The sequence below is a fragment of the Poecilia formosa genome, unplaced genomic scaffold, assembly GCF_000485575.1.
Source record: "Poecilia formosa unplaced genomic scaffold, Poecilia_formosa-5.1.2 Scaffold9, whole genome shotgun sequence".
Taxonomy (NCBI): domain Eukaryota; kingdom Metazoa; phylum Chordata; class Actinopteri; order Cyprinodontiformes; family Poeciliidae; genus Poecilia; species Poecilia formosa.
The window spans coordinates 5,062,213-5,086,793 of record NW_006799948.1 but is presented as its reverse complement, the minus strand read 5'-3'; the positions used below and the strand labels follow the sequence as shown (position 1 = coordinate 5,086,793).

Below are 24,581 nucleotides of genomic sequence, written 5' to 3'. Positions count from 1 at the left end.
CGGTTCTTTTAGGATTCTTTTTCTTTTAGGAATGGACTTGTTTTTTCATAAACTCCTTAAAAGACTTCAAAAGACGTCAGTACAAGAGCAGTTTGGAGTTCATGTTTGATTGTATAGAAATGAAAGGACAATCACTTCGAGAACTCGCTTCATGAGTGTTGCTCCAATTCAAAACAACAAGGTTCTCTGAACTGTGGAGAATTGTACTGATGTGATAAGTTCCCAAATGTGACTCAGCGCCACCTTGAATGGCTTTAAAGTGGCTTTTAACTTCACAGAACAGAACAGCTATAGAGCTGTGATTCACCAGCCAAAACAAGATCATGTTTTTACTTTGGCAGCCAGTTTCGGAGAGGATGTCGGACTCAAGAGCTGGGGGAACTTTGCCAGCACATCTTTCCCTTTACACCAGCTCAGCTCTCTCTCCTCCAGTTCCTCTGGCGCTCAAGCAGGAAAAGTGACAGACCACACTAATTTTTCTATGCTTTATCACGCTTCATCCACTCTCATGTTCAGAGATTGCCTCCCCCGTTGGCTGGCTGTCATCGGCGTGGGTGAGCGTTTGAAGTGGGATGGAGACAGACACAGTTGGGATCATGTCAGGAGATGCGGTTTGGCCGTTTGAAGTGTTGCACGCTATTAAGTTTCTCCCAGACTTAACCTACAGGAAAAATAAATAAATAAAGTAGAAATTATTACTAAAAAAAAACAAAACAAACACAAGTAAACACCAGCACAGCTAGCAGATAATCATAAAAGTGGCCATGACATTACAAAAGGCTCCAAATACTATCTAAATATTTGATGAGCTGCAGTCAAATTTACAAGCCTCGTCTTCTTGGAAATGCTCTCTGAAATGTGGGCAGATAATCTCATAGGATTTGTTAGACTGACCAACGAAGAGATACAAACACATAAAAATCAATGTGGGAGGAAATTCAACGTCCAGAATTTCCTCTTAAAGAAAGCTTTTTGTCTTCAGTAACCAAAAAAGGCAATTAACCACTTTTGTGGTCCAGGGTTAAACAGTCTGTGACTTGGAGTCCATTTACCCAGAGAGTTGGGAGTCAAATCTGAGAATCATCGCACACTTAACATAACCGCGTTCCAGGTCAAAGGTGCTTGCCGACATTTTGTTCTTTAAAACTGTAGCCACATGTAGACAAAAGAAGGTTGTGTAAAGATGAGGATATTCCTAGTAATTATTGCAGTTCCCACAACCTTTTATTCATCGCTAGTATAAAAATTTAACACACCATCCATCTGTAAAAAACAAAATCTCACTACTGTCCTTCCATGTATTTAACTAACTGTCCAAACTGTCTTTTCATTTCTCATATAGCTGGTGCATACTGCACTGAGAATTGAATGAAATTACAGTGGACTCCTGCCTATTTGGGGATCAGTGTTCACAAATTCATCATTTTGCTGATTTTTCTAAGAGTGTTTCTGAAGGATTCTCAAGTATAGATGGATTTATGGTGGTGGTTTTCTACTCGAAACTTCAGAATTTCATTAAATAATCAGTATTAATTGTATCTAGAAGGTAAGGATAATGGTCTAAACTTAGATCTGGAAATGACACCTGATAATTGCTCAACTTGGAAAAAAGGGAACGGTTTTGCTAATTGTTGAGAGACTAGTAAAATAGGACAACAATAGTAATTTTATGTATTCAAACAGTAAAGGAACATGTTAACAGATAAATATTGTTCAACATAATGCTTCTCTAGGATTTATATGCAAAACAATTTTAATTAGTAAAAACTGGGGCTCCAGTTTTCCCGTCCGAATTTCCACTTAAGGGCATTTTCTTGTTATATTTCCAACAATGTCTATCACATCAACACTTTCCAGTACCAATATTGGCAGGATATTTTGTTAATGAGCTAACACATTTTTTAAATATTGAAAAGTTTTACCAAAAAATTTAAATATATATCATGATAGTGCTTAATTGTATTTGCTAGCATACATTTGCTAGTATGCTAGCAACTGTTAGCATTTAGCTCAGTCATTTCCCTCCAAAAAGTGGCCAAATTGTTTGAAAAGCATTTTGAAACAGACAGAAGTGATGAGAGTTATCATCTTAGTGCAGTTTAAGTGAAAAATAGTGGCAGCAATATAATGAGTTAAATCTGAAAATTAAGATGCTAGTAGCATCTTAAGCATCTTAGTATAGGGGAACATTTCCAACAGTATTCCCTGACTTTGTGAGAGAACGTAAGCCAACAATTATTCATAAGCTTAATAACATTTAAGATCTTTCTTGATAAAAACTTTCCAAAGCTCACTAGGACTATTTATTGTGGTGGTTTCAACTCCTAAGCGACCAAAAGGTTTGTTTTCCTCGGTTTTTTTCAGTTCTCATTTCTATTTCCCACTTGTAATTTAATATAACACGAGTTACACTTATTGTCCCCTTCATACTTTTATAATCACAAAGGTTTGCAAGGTGAAACTGCAAGATCTTCTTACCTGCCAGACTATCAGCACAATACAGGCTGTGAAGGGGATTAGCACCAAAAGCAGAGAGCTGCTCTTTAACCATCTGTATTTACGACTCTCCTCCTGACCTTCTGCAAGAAGAGAATAATTGCAGCTGTAATTGAATATGCTTACACATATGAAATAAGATAGTGGACAGGCATGACATCACACTTTTTGCATGACATTAGATCAATAAGTGTTATCTAATTCTTCTCTGTGGTTTCAAGGCATCCGTTTGAATAAAACTGCCAGGCGCAAATAAATGGTGTACCTGCTGTTTGCTGATGATTAAGGCATGGCTGTGGCTTGCAAGAGAAACTCGATGTTCCTTGAGTGGCTGCACGCAAGAGGTCTTGGATGTAGTCAAAGTAAAGTCCGGAAAGCAAGCTCCTTTCTCGATAGTGACACTGGAAGACCTGCATCGCTGTTTCCTGTGGGATCAGTCAACAAACCATCATGAAATAATTCACTTATGCAATTAAACATGCTAAACAGTCATATAATCTTCCTGCAGTGCCGCCCTCAGAGCTGAAGTTGTTTTGCAATGTTCTGTTTTTTTCCCCTCATCTGTAACCTAATAAGTAAAATATTATGTGCGCACTCAAGAGAAGAGCACATATCGAGTGGAACTGCCTGTTACCCACCAGCTCTTCGTGGTCAAAGGTGAGGCGTAAACTCTTAAGCATCGTGATGAAGACGTTGATGTCGTCTCTGTTTGACGACATGGCACCAAACATGCCGGCCAGCTTTTCAAGACTTCGCTCCAAAGGATAGATATTTAAAACCACCCAGCACGTGCCGGCCTGCGATCCAGGTAGACAAACAAATGGCTTTCTTAGTCGATATGAAATCCACCATTCCTTATCCAACCGTCTCTCTGTATCTCATCGATGTGTTGTACGTACCACCTCTTCGGGAACGTAACTGACAGGAATCTCATAATCGGAGGGGATATTCTGCTTCTGCGGTGGAAATGAAAGGCAGAACAGAGCAGCGTCCGGGTCAGAAACAAAACGCAAAATACCACAACCGGATAAATGATGCTGTCAATATGAGGATTGTGATCTCACCAATTCAGACAGCTTGCTCACATCATCAGTTATTGGCGTCCCAAATTTCCCAGAGCAGAGATGCAAACTTGAAAACAGACCCAAGAGGACACAAGTTGTGCTGATGATCTAAAGCCGAGACATAAGATATCAAACAATATTTTGGATCTACTTGTTCACCATTAGCATGCTTTTAGATACTTACACACACAAAAAAACGTGAGTATGACCTGGCTAAGGGGAATGGTGGTATTTAATATGGCTGATATGGCTCTTTACTAAGGGCGGCATTTCATCAAGGAATATGAACACATTTTTCATATTCTCTGACAGTTTTGTGGCAGTTTTTTTTATTTAAATTTCCACTCAGTAGTAAGGGAGCACTAACGTAAAGAGCTATTGAGGAGGGTTTTTTTTTTTTTAAAGAAATTTCATCTACATTTGAACTCCGTCGTTCTAAATCTAAAATTTTCTGTAGTTTTATTTTCTGTAGTTTACTTATAAAACTTTGTACTTAAGATAGTACAAAGTTTAAAGATGCTAATGGATAGCATCTTTAAAATACAGTTTGAAATGCAGGAAACCTTTACTCTATTTAAGAAACCACAAAGAGTGTTAGTTTGGGATTTTTAGCGCCAGAAAGTGTGAAGATGGCAATATTTAAATGCCTCAAACCTGGACTGAATCATCCTATTTTTTTTTTATTCCACGCTCATTCTTTATTTTTTTAAAAGTTATTTTATTTAATTTTTCTTTACAAAAAAAGTTCACGGACTGGTCAAATATGTAAAATATGTAAGCGAAAATAAAGCATTATTGTGAAAATATTACATGGATATCACACTTTGTAAATCCTCTAAAAATTTTAAATTAATCTTTAAACAAAAAGGTTTAAAATGTCAATATTTCAGACTAACTGACATTTTCCTCCATTTTGTTGTTAGTGGACTAAACAGCTTTAGGCAATCAATGCAACAGATGAATTAAGACCTTATAATAATATCATCTTAAATTCTATTTTTTAAATTGATTTCCCAGAAACAACAAAAAACAAAGTGAATCGCAACTCTAAGTCAAAGCTTCTGGTTTTGGATTAGTGCTTAAAAACTTATTTTTTTTATTTTCTCAAAACTTTTATTAGATTTCTTAAACCTTTCCCTTTGCAGCCCCTTTTCTTGCAGCCCCTTTTCAGCACAATGTGGAGCCACAACCATGAAGCCCTCAGAACAGTAAATCATCTTCTAAAGGAACATTCTTTATCATTTGCCGTTTTTCACGAATGCACCTTTAAGCTTTCAGTTACAGTAGGAACAATATTTATTGCATTGATTCATCTGTTCTATTCTTTTAAGAAGGTGTAAGTTTCTGCAAAACTAAAAATGCTCCATTTCTGTTTTTGTCATTTTGAGCCTCAAAAATGAGCAGTAGCTGAAACAGCTGTGAAAGGGAATGAGAAAAATATATATTTTTTTATTTTTCAAACCAAGCACCAGCAGAATGTTAGACAATGTGTTCAATATTATGCAAAAGTTGAAAGAATCGACTTACTTTCTTCCTCATATGGAGCAAGGGTCCAAGGTTTCTCAGATCCGCCTCATAAAATTCAGTCTCTTGCGTCTGCAGAAAGAACTCAGAGCTCTGTGCATGTTTGCATGCGTGTCGATGATGTCCAAATGTGTAGTGAAACCCGAGGATGGGCCAGCAGTCTGCTCTCGCATCAGACAAACTGGTGGGGTCTTTTTTTTTTCTTTTTTTTTTGACGTGGCGGAGAGGCCGCCTACAAGCTGAGTCATTATGTCACGCTCTGACGCCGTCTGAGACTTTTCCATAAACTCCCACGTATCAATTTGGTCATCGGGAGAAGTGGGTGCTTGTTCTCCTTGCGAGAATATTTCACTTGGAATATGTCAGGGTTATTCCCCAAGCTGTTGTTTGTAAAAAAAAGAAAAAAAAAAAAAAGAAGTGAGAACAGGACGACGGGGAGTAATTAAGATGTTATTTCTTGCTTTATTTAATCGCGTAGACTTATTATGTTTTTGTTTGTTTATTGGATTTCTGGGCTCCTGCGTCTCGGGCGTGCACGTGCCAACGTTTTGCAACGCAAACCCCAGCTCATGGTTTCTCCTGATAAGTGGACCCATGTAAAAGCCATTATCCGTAATTGATTTCCATTACCAAATCAATAGCTGTCACAAGGGAGAGATTCAGGAAATGAGGAAAAGCAAACGATTTAGAAAACCAAACTCTTCATTTCCTGAGGACGGCACAATTTGCTTGTCCTCTAGTCGAGGTTTTCTCAGGAGGGCAGTAGTTTCCTCTACACTCCAAAGACTCTAATGCCAGGTGAATTATTCATTCATCTCCGCGGTAGACTGGCAGTGTCTCTGCTAATGGATTCAGTCATGGATTATGCTCATTGATATCAGTCAGCAGGAGTGCATAAAGGATTGTTAAGCGTAGCCAGCTGAAACGCTAACTTTTGCTGGAAGTTGGCGCAGTTAGGTGTTGCAGGAAGTCAGAAAAGCAGCCCTTAGAAAGATGAGAAATGATTTCTATCATTTTCCTAAAACGCCTTCTGTAAATATCGAGGAACTTCTCCAGCAATCTCAATCACTAATCAATTCAACAATGACTTGTAAGTTGACTGAGGTTGTTTAACGTTCATCCATTGCGAAGATGTAATCTTTCCCCTGAATAAAAGACGGCGAGCTTCTAATGTTTGACAAATAATCTGTACTGAAATTTAAGTTTATGTATGGTTTATCCACCAGCTTTCCTTAGAAAAAATGTCACAAACTATACTAGCGAACCCAAAAGAAGACAAAGATTGCTAAGCAGTTCAAGTGTTTCATGACAAATTTTGGGGTTTTTTGGGTGAAGTTGAGGGTCTTTGAATGGATATGTGTGGCTGAGTGAGGTACAGGGAAAGCTGCAGCAGCAGATTCCAGGAGTTTTCCCATGGTGAGGATCTGTAGATGGAAGAGGACATGTTAGATAAATTCACTTAGAGAGATAACTTCTAATTGCTCAGAAAGGAGTCAGCTCTAACTGTGGAGCTGCCCTAGAGCTGCAGGGGGAAAAGAAAAAAGACTGCGTTGTTGTTAAACTAATCAGCTATATTAGTCTTACTTGGACGACTTTATTATTATATTCCGAGCTAAAAAAAAAAAAAAAGTGAAAGAAAACGTGCAGATATTTGTTCCCCCCTTCCCGCCAACAACAGATCCGTTGTGTGTGGCATCGCTGCGCAAACTTGTCATGTGGGTTTCATCCGCATGTCAGCGAAATGATTCGATTTGAATGTCGGCAGTTTCAGCCGCTGGAGAAGTGAAAGAAATGACAGACAGCACACTCTGAGCTTAGTCATGACGGTTAAAGTAGGCCACTTCTAATAATAACGCAGACCGCCGAGGACCCTGCAAAACAAAAACATGGAGGCAACTCGCTGGAGACATCAAGGACACTCACTCACACCGACAGGTGAGGGACGGATATCGCTAAATAGCATGCGGCAAGACGTCGTTTTTACGTACGACTGCGTGACACTAACATGTTTGCATTCGACCCTCATTCCTGCGTGAGCTGCAGTGATACAGTTACCCTTTAACAAGCTGCATTCCCAAAGGCAGACGAACGCAAACCACAGACATACGTGAGCTCAAAAATATTTTTGATTTTTACAAACTCTCTTTCTTATCACATTTCCCCGCTATACAGAAATGGAGGACCTTGAGCAGGAAGGCATTAATGAAGAGCTGATTGAGCTTGCCATTCTGGAGAGCATTCAAGATGCCTACAAGTGTTCAGTGCCAGAATACTGGTATGCAAAAAAAAAAAAGAAAAAAAAAGGAAAGATAAAATCAAATCATGCACGAAAAGTCAGATCTTGGGACCACACTCCGCCATGTGTATTTTGGGAAAAGTAAACTGTGTTTGTTTCACCAGGAAACAGCCAAACAGTGAAAACTTTATGAAGATCATGACGGCGATAGACAAAGGTAAAGTGATACACGCCATGTAGATACGAGTAATAATGTGCAACAAATGGCCCTAGATTTCAGGTTTTGCGAATTTCTCACTCTCAACTTTATTCGTCTCTGAACTTTGACTGGGCCAATTCTTACACTTGTGAATTTAGCCCCCTCGTTAACGTGAAAAGCTACCCTGTGCCCACTAAAAGGAAGGGAAGGCCTTCCCTCAGCCCCTCCTCTATTCCATGATATATTAATCTGATATTTAACCCTCTTTAATACTGTTTCTCTGCAGGCGATGTAGCTGCACTGCAGCAACTGTCGTGCTGCGCGTCTGCCTTCAGAGAGAGCGACAGCAGGGGCTGGCTTCCTCTGCACGCAGTAGCTGCTCGACCAAAGACAGAAATGCTGCATGTGGTGCTGCAGGGTAAACGAGAGCATCGGGTGGGGTGGGGGGGATTCAGCTCAGCGTTAGATCCTCATCATCTAAGCTGTATTTATTTGTCACCCCTTGCAGCGATGGCGTCCATGGACGCGACGCTAGAAGAGCGGACGAAGGACGGGGACACGGCGCTGACGCTGGCAGCAGAAGCCAACCAGGTGGAAAACATCAAGCTGCTGCTGCGGCACGGAGCCTCGCCGCACAACACAAACAGCAGGAATGAATCTCCTCTGCTCCTCGGTAGCACAATCACGCCGCTGGCCGGAAAAGGCACACACTCTCGCCTCACAGGTGGCCTGACATGTTGAGCCAGTGTGGCTCAACATTGTCAGGATCAATAAGTCAAACTATATCGCCACAGCATAACCACAACCTTCAACTGTTCCTTTCAGATGTCAAACATGCCAACAGTATTTATTTAAGATAGTGTGTCATTTACAGTCACCAAAGTTAATCGCCATCATTAATTCACTGCGTTTTGAGCAGTTTTGTGAAAAAAGAAACCCCTCGCTAAGACGCTTCTTTACTCACATCTACTTTCCACGTGTTGCAGCGGTGAGACAGAGTTCGTGTGACAGCGTTCACTCCCTCATCATGGGCGGGGCCTTTGTGGAGCAGGTGTGTCTCACAAAGTGGACGGCGACTCATGAGGCTGCGAAGGTGGGAGGGTGTTTTAAAGCTGCCATCCAAACGTTCCTGCAAAGTAAATCAAACCCACTTTGGGTATAGTTTATCACGTATAAGACATCAAATCAAGATCGTTTTTTTTTTCCCATTAGCTATTAAGTTGTATAGCTAATGGGAAAAATTAGCTATTAAGTTATAGAACTTAATAGCTAAAGGTAGATTTCAAAGGTAGATTTCATCTTTATTCAAGATGAAATCTACCTTTGTAAAAAAAAAAGTGTCTATGCCTATGTTAACATCACATAAGGTAACTGATTAATTTTTTTGAGTTTGTCTACTTTTTTCTCAGTGGGATTTAAGAAAATATTGTGTGAAAAATTTTAAATTCATACTTCATTGCTTAAAAGGACTCTTTTTTTTGTCAGTGCACATAGTAAACAATATTTTCTGTATAATTTTCCCCCCCCCTAAAACAGTTTACTTCCCCGTCTCGTTTTTTTCAGGTGGGTTGTCCAGCTATTCTGATGCTGCTGCTTCGCCACGGAGCCCAGGTTACCGTCAGAGACGGTCACGGCGTGACCGCTATGGGAATTGCAGCGGAGCACGGTCGGACTGAAGCCCTAGAAATACTTATACAGCACGGTAAAACTTTAAAACACAACTATTTAGCTATTTACTCGTCTCTTTTTTTGGCCGCCTGTAATCTGGCCCTGCCTAATTTTCCCAATTTATCCCTCTGTTTTTGTACTTCCTCGGCCCTCCACAAGGGGGAGATGTGAACGCCCGGGCCAGCAATGGGGACACGGTCCTGTATGACGCGTCTGGGTCAGGAAACCTGGACTGTGTCATGCTCCTTCTGCAGCACGGTGCCAACCCAAACGTGGCCAGCTACGCCTGTCAGCTGCCCATCCACAGGGCCGCGTATGAAGGACACACGCTGTGAGTCGCAGCCCGGTCGATTGAGAAAACATGAAGTGTCATTTTGATGCCTTATTCTCGGCTCGTAACAGTTCAGCAGCAGATTCTCGGAATAAAGAAATTGCTCTGCATTAAATATAATTACTTACCCCATTTGTTTGCATCACAACAAGCAAACAATGGAGTGAAAGTTCTGCACAACAGAGTGCGCCACAAAGAGTCCTTTGTTTATCACTGTTTCTCAGCTCAGTTCCTAAAAAACACTGCAACTCAAACCACAGATTAATGACCGCTCCCTCTGTCCTGTTTGGTGTTTTTCACTCTGTTGATTCCTCTTTTTTCTGCCTTCTTCCCCTCCCCCCTTGTACAGAGTCCTAAGAACTCTGATCCCTGTCACCACAAAGAGAGCGATCCGTCTCTCAGGCCAGAGCCCGGTCCACTCTGCTGCTGATGGGGGACAGACTGAATGTCTCCAGCTCCTCATCCAGAATGGTTTCGACATCAACACACAGCTAGATAAACACATCTCCGGTAGGAGCGACCGTATAAGTGTGTGTGTTTGCGCCACCACTTTTACCAAAACGTTGTTGCTTGAGAATTCATACATCTGGCCTTTTTCCATCCATCCATCCATAAAAAAAAAAAAAAAAATCTTGAAAGTGAGTTTCATTTTTCACACCTTTCACAATTACGCAACTGCCTTGTGCTGGCCTATGTCACATAAAACCCCCAAAAATAAAATCCATTAAAATTTGAACTGCTTATGTCAAATAGAAAAAGTTGCTTTCACTTACATGCAAGTTAATCATGTGCACCTCAAACATATGAAATCTGTTTCTGAAAGTAATATTCCAATAATCTGCTCATATGATTATGATTAAACATGATCGTGTTTTTCATATATGTCTATGAATAAGTTTGCATAGTAAACAAATGCAACAACCTGTTTTTCAAAATCAGTTTTGCTTACAAACTGCAAGATTTTAGATTCTGCTAATTAAGTCATTAAACTTAATTGAGTTATTACGTTTAATGACTTAATAACTTACACAATCAGTGAAGGGCTCACTCACACAACATTTTCTGGTAACACAGCTATTTGCAGAAACGGGAGCGCCTCAGGATAAGAATGAATGCAGGTCCGAAATACTTTGATTTTAATTTTTTTTATCACAAGTGCTCATTCTCCGCTGGGCTCACCACAAGTAACGCTTTTAAATCTTTGGGTTGTGTGCCGGTTTTTGAGTCTTCATGCTACTGCTTTAAAACGGTTTCTTCCTCCCATCTTACATAGCGAATCGCCACCTGAAGAACTAAAATTTTAACTTTACAGCCTTTTTAACCTATAGTGTTTAATGTATGGAATCGCATGCTCTGCAATTTGTAGCAAAAAAATTAAAAAAAAAATCCAACTTACGCTCACAATTTAGATTTTGATCTACTTCCTGGAACTAACTCGCTGACCTTTTTCAATCTCACAGAGAACTATGGCGACCTGAGGAAGACCCCTCTGTACTTTGCCGTCTCCAACGGCGACGTGACCTGTGCTGAGATCCTGCTGGAAGCTGGAGCGAGAACAGACCTGGACCCTCTACGATGCATCTTGGTTGCCATTCGGGCAGAAAGGTTTGCAGGAGGCAGTCGGTATGTTTTGTCTGACGTACAATAACCCAGATTGCCCTGAAAACCCCATCCGCCGTGTCTAGATACGAGTTGGTGAAGCTGCTGCTGTCCTATGGAGCCGAGGTCAACTGTTATTTCAGAGTGATCAACAACACTGTGTTCCCCACTGCCCTCTACTACTGCCTCAGAGACCACGACATGCTGCGATTGCTGCTCAACAGCGGCTATCAGGCTCACAAGCACGTCGTACACCCGCTGATCATCAAAAGTCAATTTAAACCTAATTTTGAATGACGATATTTACATTTTTAAATATTTTCCCTTCCTGCAGATGCTTTGAGTGCTTCCATAATAAAAGCAAAGACTTGGACAGCACCTGGACTGACCTCCACAATCAGGCCTGCAAGATTTACTGTCAGCCTAATGTCATTCCAGTGAGAACTGACACGCATGCGTCCTTTCCTCCTCTTGCTGTAACGAAGAGAGTACGAGGTAACGCTAAAGGAAACCCCCGATCTCTGTTCTTTTAGTTCTGCGAGTTCGTGTCCGTGTCGTGGCTCGCCCATCTGGCAGGCAGCGTCGTAAGGATCCTTCTCGACTACGTCAGCCACATCAGCATCTGCTCCAACCTGAAGCGCATCCTGGAGAGGACTCCTGAGTGGGAGGAGATTTCCGCCGTGCTGGGTAAGACCGTAAACACGACGTGACGTTGATTCGATTTCCTGGTTAACTGAAGACTAATTGACTCCGTCTCCGCTCCAGGAGAACCTCGCCCCCTGCAGCACTTGTGCCGACTTGTGATCAGGGGCAGAATGAACGTCAGGACGCTGAACGACCCGGAGGCCATGGAGGCTGCGCCTTTTCCTCCCAGACTGATCGGCTACCTGTCCTACAGGGCGGACGACCCGTATGGGGGACTCTAGTGACAACAAGATCCGATCTGCAGCGACTAGCTATGAATTTTGCAAATGTGTGCATTTTGTGCAGTTTTTTTTTTTCTCAAAACTCTACAGTTTTTACCTAAATCTACACTTTCCTGTATTTATACTGTTTATAACATTGTTGTAAAAGTTGCTAAAGTAGAAGAACGGATGAAAAATGTATGCATGAGAAATAAAATGAGTGATGTCTGGTAAATCTGATAATCACGTGTCAGTAATCAGATGCCTGCAAAGCTATTAGCCAGAGAATACAGTGAAGTAGATGAAATAAACTGCAGAAAAGTGCAGCAGAATTTGAGACAAATCTGCAGAATCTATGCGAATGCATTTTAACGCTAGTGAAGCTGTTATGGAGCACATTTCTTTTATTCTCACTACATACTCGAATGTATAAGAAAGTAAAAGTATTGTTTTACACAACCAATATTTTCCTTTCTTTTGCTCACACAGTAAATAAAAAATATATGTACTTTAATAAAAGTTTGACAATCAGCCCTCCTATTTCAAATGTTCATCAAACCATCATATTCAAAAGCTCTTTGAATATGATCAAAGAGCTTTTCCTGAACTGGAAAAGCTCTTTCCAGTTCAGGAAAGAACTGGAAAGAACTTTTCCAGGAAAGAACTTTGGCCAAAAAAGAAAAAAAAAAACATCAAGTTTTCGACCCAATTTGCCAAAGAAATGTCTACAAATGGGAGCTGTGGGAAAGAGGAAACTGGAAAGCTGAGGGAAGGTGAGCAATCACTGGGGCTGATGGAAGCTGCAAATAAAGGAATAACACTAATAAAGAAGAATAACATCCATTAGGACAGTCAGAACTTTTTTGGTTGCATGTATCTCCAAATAATAACTTAGATAATTACTGTTTTAATCTAGAAGTACTCAAACAATAACAGAAACAATCTTGGCTTGGACAACCCTGATGCATTATCCAGAAATACTACTAGATTCTCCGGACGCTTCGGCCGTCTGAACCCTTCAGTTCTCAGGTTTCCTGCACAGAGAGCAAACCTGAAGAGGAATCCAGAACCAGCTGGTTCCAGTGGTTCACAAGAACCTCAGAAATGGTTTTTGTAATCATTTTAACAAATGTCAGAAACTTTGCTCCTCGTCTCCTTGTTGAATTTTTCTAGACCAGGTGATTAATGCATTGCTTTCTGAGATCTTTTAACCCGCTTCATGTTGTCAAACAGATTATATTTAGATTATTATTATTTATTTATTTTTTCTGGTTTGACTAGTGAGACTGAACCAGAATATGTGACTGATCACAGCTGACTCATGACTGAACAAGCAGAGTACTTAGTTTTTCCAAATAGGATCTGGTTGGTTTGGTTAGTTTGAAACCTCCATTTAATATTTCTTTTTTTTTATCTTTGAAGTAAAAAAATGTGGTCAATTATCCAAAACATGACAAAAAAAAAGCTAAACCAAAATAAATCTGTAAGGGGTCAAATACTTTTTCACATCGACATAATACTACAGGGCGAAGAGTATTTTCCTTTTGAACATGTTATTGTTGGATGCTCACAGTTGCTAATAATGCTCGGTGTTTAACATGGATACTTCTGAACTCCCAAATCAAGCAAAAATTAAACATTTAATCTTTTTAAGGAGTCATTCACCGAAACGCGCCGGATTAATTATACATTTCTCCTTTTCGTTCTGCTTCTTCGATGAAGCTCAATCTTTTTTTGGCCGTGAACAAAGCCATTCAGGTCCGGGTGACTGACTGCTACAATGACAGGCCACGGAGCCTCTGAGCTCACAGGCTTTTTGTAGCTCTGCCTATCTGGGTAGCGACTCCCAAAAAAAGACGCTGCATCATGGGGCCTACTCGCCGGTACGTTCCCTCTTAAAGCCTAAACAGCAGCTGGCGAGATTAGAAAAGAAGAGGACACACACACACACACACACGTGTGCACCCTTACATAAAGTCGGTCGGCCAGGAGGAATCCAGTTCAGACTGGACCAGGAGGGAAACGTCTTGACTGGTCGTATTGTAACTGCATGAATCGACTGAGTTTTTAATCTAGCTTTGCGGAGATCTTTATAGATCTCAAGCTTATTGGTGGACCTTATGTTTTAATTGACTTTCTTTATCAAAACTCCTTCAGTTTGGGAGTCCAGTTAACACTCTGACGGTTTAATAACTTACCGGTCAGTGCTTCTCAGGCTTTGGCCATGAGTTTTTTCGGGTATCGCCGAGAGCTGAGTAAGTACGAGGACGTCGACGAGGATGAGCTCTTGGCGTCGCTCAGCCCGGAGGAGTTGGCCGAGTTGGAGAAGGAGCTGGTCGACATCGACCCTGACGCCAACGTGCCCATCGGACTCAGACAGAGAGACCAGACAGACAAAACCCCAACGGGTACTTTCAGCAGAGAGGCCCTCATGAAGTACTGGGAGAACGAGACCCGTAAACTTTTGGAAAACGAGATAGCAGGAGGGAGCCCCAAACTGGTAAGAGGAAGAAATGTACAGAAAAGTGATCAACCACCTTAGAGATTTGCTTGATTTGGACTATTTGGTCATCATTGCTGGGTTGACTTCTGCTGAAATGCCAATCAGGAATGAAGAAGCGAACGCTAGCCTCAGAAATGAAATTACAGTTTGCAGAGTCAACATTTTGTGAAATTATAAAAGGGACATTTCAGGATATCAGCCAGAAAGTTAAGGCTTTTTATTCATTTATTTTTTTGCAAATCAATCTTCCAAATCAGGAGTTGGCATTACTTATTTATCTATTACATGTTTTACTACACAAATATCAACATCCCATAAAATTAAATTAAACCACCCTATTGTAACCGGTTCTGTCAGCACAGTCCCCATACAGTCACATCAGTCAAGCTTGTGAAAAAATACCAAAACACTGAATACAGTGCAAAAATTGAGAGTTGCAACCAATTTTTTTCTTTTTCTGTACTATAAGAGTTGTTCTTGTTGAACCTAAAGATCGTCCATATTCATGATGTTCTCAAAACACAGGATGACGAACAAGAAGACGAGTGTCTGACAGAAGAAAGCAGCGAAGAGGAGGAAGAAAAAAATGACGAGAGCGAAAAGGAAAGTAAAAGGTCAGAAAATTCAAAGGGGGAGGATCACAAAGAGGAAGACAGTGAAGAAGAAGAAGAAGAAGAGGAAGAAAGTGAGGAAGAGGAGCCTGTAACAGAAGAAGATGACGCTGAAACGGATGAAGACAAACAAGACAATGTAGCAAAACCTGAACCCTTGAGAGACTCAGTGGATGCGGTCAGACCGACACTACTGAGGCCTCAGAGGGCGGAGCCTATGAGGCTGACTCCGCCCCCTCCACCAGTGGACCTAAACAGTGGAAACCCTACAGTTGTTGATGACGCGTTGCAGCGAGTTCTTAACGACGACTCCGAACTCACTGAGGTGAATCTGAACAACATTGATGACATCACACAGGTAACAACGTGTTTTATTTGTCTAGTTTGTCCTCAGTTGAGCACATCATCCTTTCTGCAATCGTTTTGAAACATCCCTAATTCCCTAATTTTCTTTGTTTCCAAGGAGATAGAAACTTTATCATATAAAACAAAACTTTTTTTTTTTTTAATTCATTCAAAGTGTTGTTTTGAGTTCCAACTAATAAAACAGACGATTACAGGGTATCTTGTAGCTGAAAGATGACCAATTTCTTTTAGTTCTTTAGAAATACAATTGTTGAAAAATACTAGTTTCATATCTTAAAACTCAGTTATCCCTGGCAATGTGAAATAACAGACAAGCAAGTATTAATCATGAATGAAAAACAATTTTTTCTCTCTCTTTATTGCATGATTTATTGTCATAAGTTTCAATCTAATAAGCCCAGACTGAAGTCGGATCAAAACATCTATTCATAAACCATTTCAGTTTGGAATGGAGAGTTTTTCGGCCCCTCTCAATCATCAGACACTAAACTTTCACTCTTTGAATTGCTGAGCAACCTTAAAGGTAACAGTGGGTTTAGGATTTTCTGTTTCTTCCTAATCCCTTTTGCAGGAAACTCTAATTCGATTTGCTGAAGCGCTAAGAGCCAACACCCACGTGCGAATCTTCAGTCTTGCGAACACGCGGGCCGACGACCACGTCGCTCTGGCCATCGCTAAGATGTTGAAGGAGAACGCATCCATCACCAGCCTGAACATCGAGTCCAACTACGTGAGCGGGAAGGGAGTGATGGCGCTGGTCCAAGCACTTCCAGGCAACAACACCCTGACCGAGCTCCGCTTTCACAACCAGAGGCACATGTGTGGAGGACAGGTTGGTTTCGGTCCAAGCCAGCGGAATCCCCCCCGGTTACCGTTACAGTCGATGTGAATTGCTGCAATGACCTGCTGCAGGTGGAGATGGAGATGGTGAAGATCCTGAGGGAAAACCACACTTTGATCAAGCTCGGCTACCAGTTCAACCTCCCTGGTCCCAGGATGAGCATGACTGGGATACTGACCAGGAACCAGGACCGTCAGAGGCAGAGACGGCTGCAGGAGCAACGGCAGCAGCAACAAGACGGAGCTGTGAACTCAAGAACCTCTGCGCTGGTAATCACTTCGCTTCAAACTGTTCGAATAACTTGAATAGTTTGATTCATTAAACATTTCGACTCCATTTCAGCCAATTACTTACAACACAATCAGCTCTAAATGGTTCATTCGGTTCAATTCAAATTACATAACGCACACTAACAATAACATTAATATTGGCACAAAATGTCTGGAGTAGTTTTCTAGATTAGTAGATTATCGCATCAGATTAAAGTCGAGTTTGACCAAATGTCCATCAGTGTCTCTCTATGAAACTTTTCTGCTCTACTTAAACCTATGAGAAAAGTTTGGAAAAGAGAAATATAACTAAAGTGGTGTGCTATGGAGGGAAACCCCTTTTGACATGTTAGATTCAGAAAATCCAAACGTCCTCTCTGGACTGTTTCTTTGGAAGTCAAGTTTCCACCGCTTCATTTCTTAGCTCACAAGCAGCTGTTCAAACCGGCCCGAGGGTTCAGTGGAAGGGATTTTATCTGGCCCAGATTGTTGGAAATTTTCCCCCTCTTGGATAACCCCAAAGCCATATTGGACTCGATTCACTTAAGCTAAATTGAGTCATTAATGTTTTGACCAAAGCCTTTTCTAAAGTCTCAATTAGAGGAATGAAATTTGCCCAAAACATCGGATACCTGAGGGTGTGTGTCGCTGCCTTTAATAAGATGTACCTCACATAAACTGGTTTCCATCTTCAATTCTGTTTTCACTATGTGTGCATTTTCTTTTCTCAAGAGAGGAACATCCAGTTCGTCGCCCTACACTTCGCCCAGAGCCTCACCTTGGTCCTCACCCAAACTAACGGCTAAAAAACAGACTCCGCCGCCTCCTCCTCCTCCTCCACCTCCGCCTCCTCCGCCGCCTCCTCCTCCGCTTCTCCCGCTGCAACAGGAGAAGAAGAGGCCCACGCGGATGATCGCGGAGGTCATCAAGGCCCACGAGGCGGGCAGCAAGAAGGTCACCAAAGCCAAAGGGAAGAAGGGCAAGAAGAGCAAGGCGAAGGAGACGAAGGGGGAGACGGGCTGCATCCTGAAGGAGCTCAAGAACGCCCTGAGGCCTGTGTCGGCCGAGAGGAGGGCGGAGGAGGGCGGCAGCAGGCCATCCACGCCGATGAGGTCCGCCCACGATCAGCTAATGGAGTCCATCCGCAGCAGCAGCCTCAGGAACCTCAGACGGGTGAGAGGCAGGAGGGGAATCATGAGAAAAGACACTACTTCCCCATTTGGGGGTGGGGGGGGATTCAGTTGTGAAAAACAGAAGCGGACAAACTCTCCAAAAGGCAAACTGCACAAACTGCACAAGAAGGGAGTTTAATTTAGACAAGGATGACACAGAGTCAGTGGTGTGTGAGTCATCCTGGTGGCTGATGTGGTATGATCTGTCTCTGGACAGCAGTAGGTAGGCAAAAGAGGCTGTTTGCCACCAGCGTGCTCTGGTATGAGCACATCGCTTTCACATTTACAGACAGTGTAGGACAGAGAACACTGACAAAGATAAAGTCAGTCAGCCTGCTTTTTTTTTTTTACCCTGAAGTGGATGATAAGCTGACGTCCATAATAGAGGAATGGAAAACATAGATGGCAGGACAAATAATGAAACTAAAAGCCCGTATTATTCAGAGTTTCCCCTATTTTCATCTACCTAGTAAGTGGAGATTTGAGTGTTGGCTTTTCCTGCAGCTGGAGCGCAGCTTGTTACATTGTTGTGGAAAATCATCTGTGGCCTCAGATAATGGGGTCTCTGGCTGTAGCTGGCAGATTCCATCCACTCAGCGCCGGTATTTATAGAAACTGTTCTGTGGCGCTTCGATAACAACGGGCTCGACGCTTCGTCGCATTAGCACGCCTGAAAACAGTCCAGACTGCTGCTGTTTGACCCTTTTTGCTGCTCTTCGTCTCATTTTTGTCCTCTTAACACAATCTTTGATTTTCCAGGTGGAAGTTCCACATCATCTACGATAAGGAACAAAGAGATCGGGCCCTGCGGGATAATGGCGGCGACGATGACGACGGCGATGGAGACAAATTGGATTTCTTACTCGGAAAAAACGGGAAGGTGTACTGGAAATTTGTACTCAAAATTCTGAACTAGTTTTTGATATTTAAAGATACAGTCCCCCCCATACCCTTTTGCAAAAATTAATTCCTAATTGTGTCAGATCATCTAACAAATTTTAAGATCAAACACAAGTATCAAGTATCCTGAGTAAATACAGAATGCAGTTTCCAAGTAATAAAATAAAAAGCTATTCAAAGCAGGTGAAAATCATTTATTCCAAATTGTCTTCAGATTTTGACACCTATTAGCAAACTTCAGATTGTTAGAAGAATTACCTAACTAGGAGTCTAAGAGTGTATGTCCTCCACGCCACCAGGGGGCCCCAAAGAGCAATAAACTAGCATGATAGAAAAAAAAATATTTTAAAATAACATTGAATAATGCAAACTTGTAGATAATAATGATTAATCTCTTCCTGTTGATGGCTGCTGCCACTTTTGGGGAAATATAAGATATTAAATGTAGTATTTATCAGTTGATGTTACTTTAAAATAGCTAAAATAAAATATCACATTTGAATGCCACTCTGCATTTTAAACCCAAATGTTTTGTTTTTTTTATCTTGTTACTCCTGTAAGTTTGAAATCAATAGTCATAATAGTACTGGCATAATGTACACTAATAACAAATGATGCTAATGATAGTAGGTATTTTACACACATAGAGTAGCTTAGGAATTATAAATCATCTGGTGTTGACATGCTGGTGTGGGCCCCGCCAGAAAAAGCTGCTTAGGACCCCAAAAAGGCTTGGACCGGCCCTGGTGATGAGTAAATTTTAACTTTTTTGAAGTTTTTTTTATTTTATTTTATTTTTTTTACCCTCAATCAATTTTATTCCAGTTTTGAAAGCAGCATTGTGTATCTACTCTGGCTATTTTAGTCTGATGATCTTAATAATTAAAGTGTGACAAAAAAGGGGGAAAAAAAGCAAAATGTCTTGCTTTTTTTCACAGTAGAAAGTGACATGAGTTTTCTTATTCTTGTTTACTGACATTTTCTAAATGTCTATTTTCATGTAAGACTGTAAATATGTGTTTTTTTTTCTTTTTCTTTTTGGTTGAAATATGTGTTCGTTTCTAAATATATCCATTTGCTTACTTGCAGCAGTCGTGTTGTTCGTGTCTTCTTTGGTTACTGAGTGAGTTTTATTCAAGGTGGGGGGGGAAGAGGGACAAGCTGTTACAAAGACGTATAGGAAGAAGCGCGCACAGGCGGATTATTTTTTTATTTTTATTATTTTTTCAGTCTGAGTGAGTCAGCCTGCTGGTGAGGAGCCGCTGATGCACACAGCCTCTCAGAGACGTCGACAACACACCCACTCGTGTTTTTGCGCACTTTCTCTGAACAAGTTGCAAAACAGAACAAGTGAAGTGAAATAAGAAAGCAACAAACTCACTCTGACGTCAGCGATGACGGCAGTATTCCCAGCAGCAACTTGTGAGCAGCAACCTAAAGACGATGGGTGGGAAACAGTGAAACAGGTGCGTACAGGTAAATGTGTTCATTTTTAACTTTCACACGGCTTTAGCAATAAGGACCAGGCCTAAAAATATATTATTTAGACTTTACCTGTAATATTGAGTAAAGTTTTAGAGTTCCTTCTTACAGAAAATTAGAGAAAGATGTGAATGTATTGCGTGACACTTAGCAGGGAAAACACTGACGGATGATTTAAAATACCTGCAAAGGAAGAAAAAATTTCTGTAAAATGTGTATATATGTTATTTTTTAGACTGGTGGAGAATAAACGTATTCTTCATTAAAATGACTAAAATCCAATATTCACGTCATTAGTACATCCTTACTCGGCGTTTTCATTCATTTATAATGAGCATAGAAATGAGCTAGCCTAAGCTTACTTTAAAAGAAAGTCAAAAGTAAACTGAAAAGGATAAGAGTGGTTTGTAATATTTTGCAAGGCGGCTGGGGGGGAAGTCCTTCCATATTCTTCCATAAAACTCAGACTTTCACCAACTGCATTGCTGCCATAAAGAATCGTTTCGAGAAATGTACAGAAGTTTTATTGTTCCCGTAAGAATTTCAGCGTCGTTCTTTAAACCACATCCTTAAAAATGTTAAAATGTCACCAAACCGCACAATATCACAGAGCCTGTCAAGACTGTCAGCCATAAACTCATGGCCCCCCTGACTTTTCTGTCTATTCAATGCAGGAGACCATTGTGCCGTTCTTGTGTCAAATGGTCATTTCATTAATAGCTGACCTAATACTCAACTCTCTTTGGGTATTCCACATAGCATTTGCTGCCTGGAGGTAAAAAAACACTGAGTAACATAACAATTCAACCATGCAACTTTTTCTGCACAGACTGATTTTTACAAGCTATGTCATAAAGTTGAGAAGTAGATTGAAATGTCAATAAAATGCCACTTATTGCCCCAGACTTCTGTCTACACTTGGTTGAAAGTCGCACAAAGACACAAAATTAAGTTTCGTTGGGGTTTTATGTGACGAGGCTCGACTCTTGATAGTTGAATCTGATTATTGAAGGAGCTATATCGGGATGAGAGCAAGGAGGCATTTGAAAGCACTGGAGCTGTTTACCAAAGATGAATCATAATTATCAGAGGGAACATGAAAACAGCTGGTCGGGTTTGATTAATGTCACGCAAGATTTTTTCCGTTGATTATTGAGACGAGTATAAAGAATTTCAAACATGTGACTCAGATCAAATGCAGCTCGAAACAAATGCATTTTTTGTTGCTTTTATTATCCCATAAATTGATAGCCCTTTTACATTGTGTAATGTGCATACATCCATCTGCTTTAGACAAAAATGTTTCACAATATCAGGTCTGAATCCCATTACCATGCAAAAAAAAAGAAAGAAAAGCCATTACCCAAAGTAGGAAAGTAGGGTGTTATGTAATAAAATTATTCAAATTACCCAGCTGCATGCTTACATCAAGTCAAAACCCTGATGTTGTGCCTATAAAAGCTTTTGCATGTCTGTCTCTGTGGAACCTCAGTGGTGTAACATCAGTGGAAAGTGCCATACCTACTCTAATCCCTTTTATAAGCTCTGTAGCGAAGGGGACTGATGAAAGTTCAGCTGATGTGGACATCAACTAAAAATATAGCCTGCTCTCTCGAGTGTCTTTTTCGCTATAGATAATTTAATCTAGACATATTAGAGACAGGCCGCTTAGTTTTCTTTTCTTGAGTTTGTTTTGTAATCGTTTTTCCATTTATAGGTGAAGAAGATCCATGGCTTTATGATTTGCAAGTGAAGTTTCTACCCGTCTTATGAGACAAAACCGTAGCAGTAAAATACGTAACGGCTAACAACTAAAATTTTAAGAAAACGTTAAGCATGGACAAAAGGATTAAAAACGCATTTTTGTGAAGAAATCTTTATTGGAGTTTACAACACTGGCGCTCATTTGTTAAGGTTTTTTTGTTTTTGGATCGGAGTTGGTGTCATCCTTTTAACAGTTTCCTGAAGAAGCTGACAAAAAAATTAGCATATTTTAACACCTAACAACAACAGAGATCTGACCTCAATCAAACAAGTGGCACTTTGTCTTTCACCGTCAGAAAATTTAAGATTGACAGTCCAGTTTTTGCAAACAGAAAAACAAACCAGCAGGAAAGGATGCCAAGTTATTATTTCTGCACGGATAAGACTAAAGTTTCAAATAAGCATTTCAGAAGCTTGTTTTGTTTTCTGTAGGACTGTGAACTGGCGTGCTACAAGCTAAGCTACCAGAATACTCTGCTGTTTCTTGGCAGCATTACAGCGATGGTCGTTTTCAATTCAAAACTCTTGAGCCACTGATGCCACGATTCATGATTGTCATTTAAAACTAACAAGGAGGAATATCTTCAGTTTCATGAGCTGCTAATTGAACTTGGAGCGTGTTATGGTGCTAAGTAGCTCCCAACAGAAGGACCAATTGTTAGTGGGAATAGAACATTTTTTTAGTCAATTTTTTTTCTTATGAATAAAATTGTTGTTACACTGTGTTTCAGTATTTATTCCTATTGATATGCGGTGTCATTTGTAACTTTTAACTAATTTAATTCCCATGTGTTTAGCCATATTTCGCTTTACTTTTTTTTGTCAAATATTTTGGTGGCTTAAATATGTTGTAGAAAACTCAAATCCCAGGATTCATTTAACTGTACATTATTTTCTGAGATTTTAATTACACGCAGCCTCATTTAGGCCAATTGGCTTTAAGTATTTAATTGCCTCAATAAAGTAATGGTAGACATTACTTCTTAATCATTCAACAACACTTCTTTACAATACCAAAACCTAAGCCAGATTTTGAAGCATTGCTTTAATTAATTTACAGTTAAAGTAGGTAGGAGGTATTATGGAATGTATGCTGCTGGGAGACTTTTTGTAAACAAAATGTTTTGGTTCTTCATATTCAGTGGGCAAAACAAATGCAAAATTCTCCTCACATTAACCTTTGATGGAGTATTTTCCAACAGAAACGAGGCAAATGCTAGCAAATTTTAAGCTAATGTATGACAAACACCAACTATCCTGTTCTATAGTTTAGGTGTTGCCCAAATAATTTAAATTCTTGTATTTTAGCCCAAAACATGAGTACATATTTTACTCAAATAAGTTGCCCTGAAAAAGCTAGCCAAATAACTACATAGCTAGCTAAATAGTTATGCAGCTAGCTTTTTAGTTAGTTAAATGGCTATACAGCCAGGCTCTCTGTAACCTAGCTAGATGGATTGGTTATAAACACTAGAAAACAACCACTTCTTCCCAATACATCCCAGATTTCCTGTATTAACAAATTTAATGTTGTCAGGGTTAGTAGCTGAGTAGCTAACAGGAACAAGGCAAATGCTAGCTTTTGCTAGGCAAATGTGGCCATGTCACTTGGCTTTCGGTTTAAGAGATGATACAAACACCACTGAGTCGAACTTCATGAATTATAACCAGAAACATGAGAAACTATTTTGGCTTACATCCAAATTAACTACTCTTGCTAGGTGTTTAAAATGTATCTAGGCAGCTTCACAACACAGTCATGATAAAAATAAATAAATTTTAAAAAAATGCCTCTTTGAAAGCAACACAAAAGGGGCGAAGGTAAAAATGACCAGCACCCTTTTACCTTCATATTACAAGTTCTGCATTATCTTGACTTTAGACTAAAACTACAGTTGGCAAATTACAAACTTTACCCATCGTCATTTCTTTTTCTTCTGTCTAAAAAAAAAAAAAAAAAAAAAAAAAGAACCGCTGGTCAAAAATCATATTTCTGAAATTCACCTCATATTTGAGTGGATATTGCAATAAACACATTTTTTATGACTGCTATGCAAAATAATTAAACAATTTAACTTTGTGACATATCCACTTTGAAGGGTAAAACTTAAAAATTCAATGCTTACATAATTTAACATTGACTGTGCATAGATGTCCCAATGTTCCTGCTCATACAGAAAAGTGGTCGAGTCAATAGGTGCTTGGTAATTAATGTCAGCGTTTGAAGAGTACAGAAACGTAGAATGGACCCATTATCAGAATCAGTGTGCAAAACTAAAATATCTTTATTTTAGCATCACATAATGAATTACCTGATTACAATAAACAGGTGTGTATTAATACTCTGCCTTCTACTGTAAAAAAAACAACAAATGAGCACAAAAGTCAATTAAATCTGTAGTGTCACAGAGATTTAAAAAAAAAAAAACGAGCCCAACATAACACTGTGGGCTACCCTCTTTACTGTTTGTAGTGTTAATGATTTACCATTTCAATTCCTCATGTATTTGGCAACATTACTTAAAGCATGTGCACTTTAAATTATGATGCGAACCCTAAAATGTTGTCTATCCCTGCAACGAGTCGGATTTTTCAATCTGTGCAAAAACAGACTCGAAGTTTAGAGTAAATATACAGTCCACAGTGAATGA

The 24,581-nt window shown here is 40.1% G+C and overlaps 3 protein-coding genes and 1 long non-coding RNA gene across 5 annotated transcripts; 3 read left to right on the top strand and 1 right to left on the bottom strand.

The window, feature by feature from the left end:
• Positions 1 to 23: 23 nt before the first annotated feature.
• LOC103129209 (uncharacterized) lies at positions 24 to 8,549 on the bottom strand. Of its 2 annotated transcripts, XM_007540220.2 has the most exons (8): positions 8,484 to 8,549; positions 5,088 to 5,464; positions 3,561 to 3,668; positions 3,396 to 3,452; positions 3,135 to 3,293; positions 2,762 to 2,921; positions 2,479 to 2,579; positions 24 to 661 (listed from the first exon to the last, which is right to left on the bottom strand). In XM_007540220.2, exons 2-8 carry the CDS (start codon positions 5,097 to 5,099, stop codon positions 497 to 499), a joined length of 762 nt encoding a protein of 253 aa, XP_007540282.1. In that variant the 5' UTR covers positions 5,100 to 5,464; positions 8,484 to 8,549; the 3' UTR covers positions 24 to 496. The 2 variants fall into 2 exon arrangements, with proteins under 2 accessions (XP_007540282.1, XP_016520144.1); XM_016664658.1 differs by lacking the exon at positions 8,484 to 8,549 and having other exon boundaries at positions 5,088 to 5,480.
• On the top strand, positions 6,752 to 12,485 carry asb15b (ankyrin repeat and SOCS box containing 15b). Its single transcript, XM_007540233.2, has 14 exons — positions 6,752 to 7,019; positions 7,257 to 7,359; positions 7,485 to 7,537; positions 7,806 to 7,937; positions 8,028 to 8,192; positions 8,506 to 8,612; positions 9,083 to 9,221; positions 9,347 to 9,518; positions 9,868 to 10,028; positions 10,979 to 11,123; positions 11,204 to 11,359; positions 11,452 to 11,554; positions 11,651 to 11,804; positions 11,883 to 12,485. Exons 1-14 carry the CDS (start codon positions 6,971 to 6,973, stop codon positions 12,041 to 12,043), a joined length of 1,800 nt encoding a protein of 599 aa, XP_007540295.1. The 5' UTR covers positions 6,752 to 6,970; the 3' UTR covers positions 12,044 to 12,485.
• A 1,478-nt stretch (positions 12,486 to 13,963) lies between these two features.
• Positions 13,964 to 18,838, top strand: lmod2b (leiomodin 2 (cardiac) b). The gene is made up of 6 exons (XM_007540279.2): positions 13,964 to 14,522; positions 15,051 to 15,494; positions 16,074 to 16,334; positions 16,415 to 16,612; positions 17,345 to 17,785; positions 18,544 to 18,838. The coding sequence occupies exons 1-6, from the start codon at positions 14,247 to 14,249 to the stop codon at positions 18,568 to 18,570; spliced, it is 1,647 nt and encodes a 548-aa protein (XP_007540341.1). The 5' UTR covers positions 13,964 to 14,246; the 3' UTR covers positions 18,571 to 18,838.
• A 54-nt stretch (positions 18,839 to 18,892) lies between these two features.
• On the top strand, positions 18,893 to 24,538 carry LOC107834012 (uncharacterized). The gene is made up of 2 exons (XR_001659791.1): positions 18,893 to 19,807; positions 19,915 to 24,538. It is a non-coding gene; the product is annotated as an uncharacterized LOC107834012 (long non-coding RNA).
• Positions 24,539 to 24,581: the final 43 nt, after the last annotated feature.

What these genes read in the sequence shown, in the direction of transcription:
- LOC103129209 (XM_007540220.2), bottom strand. An exon ending in GTTACGTTCCCGAAGAGGTG is followed by an intron (nt 3,294 to 3,395) that starts GTACGTACAACA and finishes CCTGGATCGCAG; the next exon opens with GCCGGCACGTGCTGGGTGGT. An exon ending in TTGTGCTGATAGTCTGGCAG is followed by an intron (nt 662 to 2,478) that starts GTAAGAAGATCT and finishes TTTTTCCTGTAG; the next exon opens with GTTAAGTCTGGGAGAAACTT.
- asb15b (XM_007540233.2), top strand. Translation starts at nt 6,971, where the DNA reads ATGGAGGCAACTCGCTGGAGACATCAAGGACACTCACTCACACCGACA. An exon ending in CGACTCATGAGGCTGCGAAG is followed by an intron (nt 8,613 to 9,082) that starts GTGGGAGGGTGT and finishes CGTTTTTTTCAG; the next exon opens with GTGGGTTGTCCAGCTATTCT. An exon ending in GCGTATGAAGGACACACGCT is followed by an intron (nt 9,519 to 9,867) that starts GTGAGTCGCAGC and finishes CCCCTTGTACAG; the next exon opens with AGTCCTAAGAACTCTGATCC.
- lmod2b (XM_007540279.2), top strand. Translation starts at nt 14,247, where the DNA reads ATGAGTTTTTTCGGGTATCGCCGAGAGCTGAGTAAGTACGAGGACGTC. An exon ending in CAGGAGGGAGCCCCAAACTG is followed by an intron (nt 14,523 to 15,050) that starts GTAAGAGGAAGA and finishes CTCAAAACACAG; the next exon opens with GATGACGAACAAGAAGACGA. An exon ending in GCCTCAGGAACCTCAGACGG is followed by an intron (nt 17,786 to 18,543) that starts GTGAGAGGCAGG and finishes TTGATTTTCCAG; the next exon opens with GTGGAAGTTCCACATCATCT.